General features: G+C 59.7%; 1 protein-coding gene across 2 annotated transcripts; it reads right to left on the reverse strand.

Annotated features, from left to right (window-relative positions):
- Positions 1-195: 195 nt before the first annotated feature.
- ATXN1L (ataxin 1 like) lies at positions 196-7,111 on the reverse strand. 2 transcript variants are annotated; one of them, XM_068411530.1, is made up of 3 exons: positions 7,061-7,111; positions 5,083-6,788; positions 4,805-4,975 (listed from the first exon to the last, which is right to left on the reverse strand). In XM_068411530.1, the coding sequence occupies exons 2-3, from the start codon at positions 6,676-6,678 to the stop codon at positions 4,904-4,906; spliced, it is 1,668 nt and encodes a 555-aa protein (XP_068267631.1). In that variant the 5' UTR covers positions 6,679-6,788; positions 7,061-7,111; the 3' UTR covers positions 4,805-4,903. The 2 variants fall into 2 exon arrangements, with proteins under 2 accessions (XP_068267630.1, XP_068267631.1); XM_068411529.1 differs by having other exon boundaries at positions 196-6,788.
- Positions 7,112-8,254: the final 1,143 nt, after the last annotated feature.

Genomic DNA, 8,254 nt, shown 5'->3' on the forward strand with positions numbered 1-8,254 from the left:
TCAGACAGCCTTTACCTTGTCACAAGTCTTCAGATCACTCTGTGTAAGCCCAGAGAAGCCACATCCTAATGATCACTGATGCTACAGGCGAGCAAAAAGTCTCAAACACCAAAGGAAAAGCTATTGGTTTATATATAGATATATATATATAGATATATACTGTGTTTACAGAGTCAACAAGTTAAATGCAATATTCATAAGAGCATTAACAATAAAAATACAATCTGTGTGTAGCCAAGTACAGACTTAAAATGGTAAAACAGGAAAAAGGATCTCACCAAAAGTACAAATATACAGTACAAATTGATTTATTTAAAACAGTTACAAAAAAAGCACAACAAAATAGAGATTATCCTTAGAATTATTAATGCTTTGTTAAAGATCAGGTAGGAGGCAGGGGGCAGGAACAAGGTCGGAGGGGAGCACCTGACTAGTTCTAAGGCTTTAGATACAATGCGGTCGGTTACATGTTCATACAGCCATTACATAACTGGGGTTATAGTCGAGGGATCAGCACGTATCTACAGAGACCTCCTTGCCTCAGGGCAGCCCAGCCGGTGCCCCCGGTGCGGTTCCTCTGCTTTGCCTGGGCAGACCCTCCCCGGCGCTAAGGTGCCACGAGAGCGGAGAACAAGGGGAACGCGCACGGGTGCACCGGCGGGTGGGGCGGCGGCAGCCTCGAAGCACCTCGGGCGAGTCCTGGCCTCCACGGACCAGGAGAGCGTGGAAGGGCCCTGACCACCAGCACTTTAAGCCATACGTGGACCACGCCCTGGGCAAACTGTGCAGAACGTGCATTCGTGGCCACCTTAGCAGCTTCTGCAGAGTGTGAGGCCCTGGGACAGCCCGAAGGACAAGGAGCAGTTGCGAGCGGCGCTAGGGAAAGGCACGTGTACGGCTGCGGGCAGGAACTAGCGTTTGGGCTACTCAAGCTGCTGTAGTTTCTTTTACAATATTTTCTGAGTAACAAGGACTGTTAGTTCTCTACGGGGGAAAGTGACTTCAAGTGTGGGGTGGGGGCGGGGGGCGGGGACACGTAATGTGAAAAGTGCATTATACTGGGGCACCTGCCGGCAAGGGGAGGCAGGGGGCTCGGCACCTGCCCTCCTTCCAGACAGAGCTTCCTCTGCATAGTCTGGGAGCGACGAGCGCTCGGCGCCTGGAGCAAGTCTCGTGTTCCTGGAGCGAGGGTGCAGGCACAGCCTGGAACCAGGCCTGGCCCCCGCCGGGCAGCTGGCCCGAGGAACGCTGCCTGCGATGGGACGGACGGCTACAGACACCCCTTACTGCGTCCTACGGACCTGCCACAGAGCGCGAGCTGGATAAGTCCACGGCCAGGAGGCCTCCTCCTCCGGGTAGGACAGACCACAGCTCTCCTCCCCTCCACAATAGCAGCAGGAAAACAGTCTATTTCTCCGAGAAGCCTGTCACATCTCTGCCAGCAGAAAAGCCTGGATCACCATCTCATTCCACAATGTCTTCCCGGCTTTATCTCCTCCTTTCCCTGTAAACCTAAGAAGTAAAAGCCTCCTCCACGGGCTCATTCGTAGCCTTTCTGCCTACAGCAGAGCCTGCCTCACACACTCCCTGTCTCAGGACAGCCTCAACGCTCCACACAACCACCACCACAGGCATGGACCAACTAAGCCCAGCCCAGTAAGGACAGATTCCAGTGACTACGAGTGCTGCTAAGCTGGGCTCAAGGGCCACCACTGGCCCCCTCCTGCCCACCGCCTTTGGGGCAAGCAGCCAGATGCCCAGATGCTTCATCTCAATGCCCCACCATGAGATGTGCCCCAAACCGTCGCTTCCATAGAAGAGCTGGCAGCTGAAACACGCACGACAGTGGGGCTGACAGGGAGTCTGGGTAGAAGCACCAAGGTCAGATTCACCCTGGCCTGTTCCACGGAGCTCAGAGCTGCGCAGCCAAAGGCCAGGGCGAGCACCTTCGCAGCCCGTCGGCTGCCTACAGTACAAAGCTCTTCTAGCCACACGGCATCTTGCCTCACGCATCAGTGTCTGCCCTGTCAGACCACTGTTCGGTGCGGCTGAGATCGAGGCGTAGCAGTTACAGTAACACCGTGGGATAAGGCAGGCTCTCCAAACCCTCTCTCTGAAGGACAGAGACTTCTGTGTTCACAGACGCACGAGGGGCTCCGCACCCTCAGCTGCTCAGCGTGCAACCAGCCCGCCTACATTCACACGCCATACGTCTGTGAGATCCCTTTCTTAGCTGCCTGCCACAGCTCTGAATTCCTCTGCATGTGCCATGCAAAGAACAGGCAAGAGAACCTGGGCTCCTCTGCCTTCTGCCTTTGGCCACAGACACCCCGGGTATCCTGAGCGTTAAGTACTCACCAACATTACTCGAGGTCTTTGCGTAGGAGAGTCCGATGAACAGCAACTGCGAAACACACGAGGTGATGGGGCCGGCACTGGGGCCCAGACAGTACATTTTACTGACAAACAGTGCCAGGAAAACAGCATCTGTTCCCACAGCTGCTGCACCCCAGGAGGCAGAATCTTCACACGACAGCATCGCCATGACTTCATACATGTCAAATGGAGAGATGAGATGGGAAGGGCTGTGTGATTTGGGGGAGCCACCTGTGACACAGGCAGCATCCTCATTCTGGAGAAGCCCCCGTGAGGCACAAACACTGAAGGCATGAGTAACACCTATCTCACCTAAGGCCTGAACACAAACTGTCCCGGTGCAGGCATTTCAAAGGCAACAGAAATGGCCAGCAATGTGCTGGGGAACAGGGCTGGCGGCCTGGGTGAGAGGGGAGTCCTGGAGAGCCTCTAACCTGCCTAACCCCCAGGCAGAGCACCCCTCCGTCTCACAGACAACTGAAGCCAACCAGTTACAGGACACGTTCCTGGAGAGCGTGCAGGACAGCCCTGAGACCCCACCACTGCAAGCTGACCACAGGACGGCTACGCCGAGGAGGGGTGCTGAGACCCAGCCGCTCAGGGAAGGAGAGCAGCAGTGCCCCAGCAGCCAGGGGGGGAGAGGAGACGGGAACGGCGTGCTGAACGTCAGGAGCAGCATGAGGACTCTAGCGGGGACCTGCACACTGAAGAGAAACCCTCTCAAAAGCCTGGTCCTAGCACAGAGACGGGCACCTTAATACAAGGAATACTTAACCCAAGTTAAGCCAGTGAAGACTCTTATCCTCCACGTAATAGTGACTATTTTTTATTCCGGCTAAGCAGTTAGAGCTGGTGTCGTGACACACCATCAGAGAGGGCAAATTAGTGTAACTACAGGAGCCTTCGCTTGAATGGAGTGTTATTACCATAACGAGGTATTAATATACATTTGTATTAAATCTCACCGTGAAAAAGACTACTCTTGATTTTACCATGTTGTTCTACAGAGGAACTCCAAAGTGAAGCATCAGAAAAACTAACACAAAAACTCCCCAAATGCCCTGTGATGCTGTGATATTTTTAGAGTCCCTGCATTAATCATGGAACTGTACTTAGCAGAAACTTTGTACCTTGCCTGCACATGCACAAACACTCATCTCTTGTTTGGAGCTTATTCAGGAAACTGCCTGCAGGGAAGAATTAGCCATCTGGAAAGTTTTCTTCTGATTTAATTACAAAATAGTCTCGGTCTTCTCACAGAACAAGGATGTGTTTCCATCCTTCCTAGAGAAGGCTTAATATATTTTACTCCAGCTTAAAAAAAAAAACAAACACCAAAACCGAAAATCCAACCAACCAAAACCACCCAACCCCATTCACCCATAGGCTAAGCCTCTGCAAAAGCTGTAAGCCCAAGAGATTTTCTTTTCTTTAAAGTTATTAACATGGGAAGAAAGATTTGATTTGGTGGCAAATAATTAAGTGTATTTTATAGCAGGAAACTGATGCCTCCCATCCGAACCTGCGTCCCATCCCAAGTGCTCAAGTTCCCTATTCACCTACACCCACACCCATCCTTTTGGTCCTTCCTCTTGAAGTTCTGTGATTCATTCAAATCCGTACATTCTTTGCAAGAAGAAAGAGCAGTTGGATTCAGTGGAAGAGACATTAAACAGAACCACCAGAGAAGCATCTCTGTCCTGCCCTCAAGAGCTCCGTCGGTGAACGGTCCTTTTAAAGTGCATATGTGAAGGAAAGGGATACTGGGAGTAGAGCCCCCTAAACTCCAGTGGGGACCCGTCTCTCCCCATCATGAGAAAGGAGGAATAAATTCTTCAGCAATTTTATCTGCTACCTTAAACCGTGTCTGCCCTCCTCATCTCCCCACCTACCCTGAATGCTCAGACCCTGCCCTGCAGGGAATCAGTTACTCAGGGAGGTGTGAGAAAGCCCCAGCCTCCAGCCTCTGGAATGCTCTCATCGCAAGCTCACGAGCACATCCCCGCTCTCTACCCCAGCTAGCCTGTTGCTGCTCCCCGAGGCACTGGAGCCCTCCTGGTTCCCCAAGAGGAGCTGGTCAGCCACTGAACTGGATGGAACGCGTCCAGTCCCGCAGGGCAGAAAGCAGCCTTGCTGGTGAACCTGTCACAAAGTCTGTGCAATTTCTCCACCTGACAGCGCGGCTCACCTCCAGGGATGCCCTAGCTCACCGCCTCAAAGGGATCACTTCCCTGCATTAGAACGCCCTTCGATAGACAGCTTGACCTCCTGGGGAATGAAAGAGGGACGGAGCAGAGAGGGCCGAGGCTCCTCTGCCTGCGTGCTGTATCTTTGGAAGCCTGGGGCCGTCCAGCTGTGCTGACTGCCAGTCTCAGGCTGAGAGGGTTCTGCGTGGGAGCTCTGGGCTGCGCTGTCCCTGTCTGTGTGGCTCTTCCTTTCAGCAGCTCTGTCAGACGGTTCTCTGGACCCCTGAGCTGTTCGTTCAGATCTCTCCCTAGTAGATATCAACTCGTCTTCGAGGGGGTAGTTAGCCTGAGAAGCGGAGTTGCCGTTCATGCTCTGTAAACTGATTGATATGCAGACATCGCCCACTTGCAACCTGTGACAGGGCAAAGCAAAGAGCTGAGCAGTCCGCCCCGGGCTGCAGGAGGACCAGCCCTGGCCGTACACAAAGAAGGGATGCTCTGGGGGTACATCAATGCTCACTTTACTTTGTTGCTCCCCAACCACAAAATGCAGCGTGACAAGCCCAGGCCACTGGCTTTCCTGAATATCCACCACGGTGCTGGAGTCGATCTTCAGGCCCCCGCTCACCTCTGCGCTGCGAACGAAGTCTTGAGTCTGCAGGTCCTCTACCCGCTTCAGCTCTCCTGTAGCCAGCTGGATGATGGCTCCTTTCATGAAGTGAGAGGGCAAGCGTGAGGAGCTGGGTGGCTGCAGCTGGGCCAGGTCCTTCTCAAGCATGCTTCCTTGAGCCCGTGCCTCTGGGCTCCGCCTCACCAGGGTTTCTGAAGTGGAAGACCTGATGGGCTCAGATCCAACGGGAACCAGGACTGGCTTGCCGTTGGCTACCACCATTCCTTTGGTCAACTGTCTTTGTCTAACCGGCTCTTCGGGGGACAGTACATAGGGACTCCTGGACTGGCTTTTCTCGGCAGCAGCCCTCTCCACCGTGTTCCTCAGCGCGTCCTTTGACTCCCCGTGCTGATCAGGGATATTATGGCAAAGGTTTAAAGGGCTCGGGTCATCTTTCCTCTGGGCTGCCAGAACATGGTAATCCTGAGACGCCAACACCCCCACCACCCTCTGAACCTCCAGATCCGTGTCTGGGGTGCTTCTGTGAGCTGGCACAGAGACCTCTGTTCCCAACGTCTGGTAACCTGAAAAGAACTGTCCATCGACCACACATCCCGCTGCAGCCCCTGGCAGACAGTCTTCAGCTTTACTGCTGGCAGAGTCCACAGCCTCGTTGGTCCTCCTCGCCACATTATGCTCCTCATGTCTCTGTCCACCATTGGCAGCAGCTACCTCTGAACTCAGCTGACTGTCTTGCTGAGGAGACTCTGGGCTTGCACCTGCCGTAGGCGTCTCATATGCTGAATACCCTGGTGGGAGGCGGGACATCTGATAATAAACAGGAATTCTACCTGGTGCAACATCTAACGGCTGGGTCCCAGCATGGTGCTGCATCTGGCCAGAAGGAGAGGCTGCAGAAGCAGATTTGTTGAAGGTGTGCGTAGGAGAGGTAGTCTGGGGGGAAGGAGCGGCTTCTTCCGTGAAGAGAGAGGCATATGGCACAAAGTGGGGGACATGGGAGGCGGTGAGGTTGGTGGAAGGAGACAGGAGAGGACTAGGCAGGAAGCCAGGAGGGACAGCATAGGGCACCGTGTAATGCGAGCCGATGAACTGTAGGGACGTTGGAGGGATCTGCGCGTAGTGGATGGGAGGGTAGGGCACCCCCGGGTGCTGGATTATTGGCGAGGTCACGTTGAAGGCAGGGGGCAGGGGGCTCACGTTCACCACGGGGTGCAGACCCGTGGGGGAGAAGGTGGCGGGTGGCACTGCCACTTTGTAGAGCATCCCGTACTGGTCCACCGTCAGCCCCGCTACCGCTTCTGCGGCCTCGCCAGGGCCATAGCGCAGGGCCGCGGGACCCGGCCCGGCTGTCCGGGCCCACTCGGGGCCCTCGCCCGCGGCCCGGGCACCCCCCGCCCGTCCCGCCTCGGCGCCGGTGCTGGCGGCGGGAAGCTCCCGCTTCTTTGGCGGGAGGCACTCCTGGCTCCGCTCGTGGCCCGCTCTCATGGTGCCCCGCGGTGTCCCGGCAGCCCCGGCCGCGACGCTCGTTCATGGGGGCACCCGCAGGGGCTGCCGCACGCCGGCTCCCAGCTCCGCGCCGCCGGCCGCCGCCTCACCTGCGCCAGAACAGAGGGAGCCGTGAGAGCCGGCCCTGCAACGGCCCGCCGCGGGTCCCGGGACCCCGCCAGCCGCGGGGACAGCGGGAGCCCCGAGCCCCGGCCCTGAGCGCGAACAAGGCGAGGGCCCCCGGCCCTGCTCCGGGCTCCGGGGACGGCGGGCGCCGCAGCCCAGTCGCCAGCCCCACCCCCGGCCCCGGCCGCGCCCCGCCGAGCCCGAGGCGCCGCAGACGCGCCCCGTCCCCGCGCGGTGCCCCCCGGCCGCGGCTCACCCGCCATCGCCCGGCTCCTCCTCCGCGACCCCCGCCGGCCCCTGCGCCGCCCGCGGCCGCCTCCGGCCCGACCCCTCCCCGCGCCGCGGCGCAGGGGGATGACGCCCGCCCCGCGCGCCGGAAGTGCCGCACCGGCGGGCAGGGGGCGTGACGCCGCCACGCCCGCGGCGCCCGGGGCTGACGTCACGGGACGCCCGCCGCGCCGGTTGTCGTGGCAACCAGCCAGGCCCGAGGGCGCCGCCCCCAGCCGCCGGGTGCAGGGGCCCTCCCGGCCCAGAACCGGCCGGGCGTGCTCCCGCGGCGGGGCGCGCTGCCAGGCGGGCGGGGCAGGGCGCCACCTGCACGTGAGGGACGCGCCCGTCCCCGTCGCGAGCGGGGTCACCGGAGGTCGCGCGCCGCGCTGCGTCTGGCGCGCCTGGGGCGGCTTCCCCGGTGCCGCCGCTGGCAGGACGCCCCGCCCTGCTCCCCTGCGCGGCCTTTCGCCTTCGGCCTGATCACGCCCCTCGTCCCGTCCTGCCCCCGCGCTCCCGGCAGCCGCTCGTCTCGGTGCTGCCAGCGGGTCCCCGCGAGCCGGCAGCTTCTGGGCGTTCGCTGGTTTTTGAGGTGACAGAAGATCCTGCGGGGCGCAGACAGAGGAGCGGCCCGGAGCGGGGCCGGCTCTGGGTGCCCTGCTCGGGAGCCGCCTTTCGTGGTCACACGCTCCGCGGCGCAGAGCCCGGGCCCGAGCAGCACCCGCCTTGCGCCGAGCAGCGCCCGCCCCGCCTGTCCCGTAAGGGCAACTTGGCTCCCCTCCCCGAGGGGAAAACCGGCCCGGGGCGCGCCTTAGCGCTCGGCCGGCCCCGCCGCGGGTCTGCTCTCGCAGTCGTCGCCCCACACGGTTTCTACACCGGACGCGCTGCCGCTGACTGCTGCGGCGGCACAGGCGTGCGGCGGAGCCTCCGATGTCGGGAACGCGTGACGCCGTCCCCGGGTCAACGGTGAGCGCCTAACAGGAGCGCAGGACACCGGCAGCCTAAGACCGCGCTGCTGCAGCGGCTGCCGCTGCCCCCCGCCGCCGGGCCGGCCCCCCCCGGGCGGCGGAACCCCGTCTGCGGGCGGCGCGACCCGCCCGGCCTCACCACGGGGCAGCGCTCGCCCCGGGGACCGCCCCGCGCGTGACGTCATCAGTGACTGCCACGGTGCGTACGTACCGCT

This window comes from Nyctibius grandis, chromosome 12 (assembly GCF_013368605.1).
Source record: "Nyctibius grandis isolate bNycGra1 chromosome 12, bNycGra1.pri, whole genome shotgun sequence".
Taxonomy (NCBI): Eukaryota; Metazoa; Chordata; class Aves; order Nyctibiiformes; family Nyctibiidae; genus Nyctibius; species Nyctibius grandis.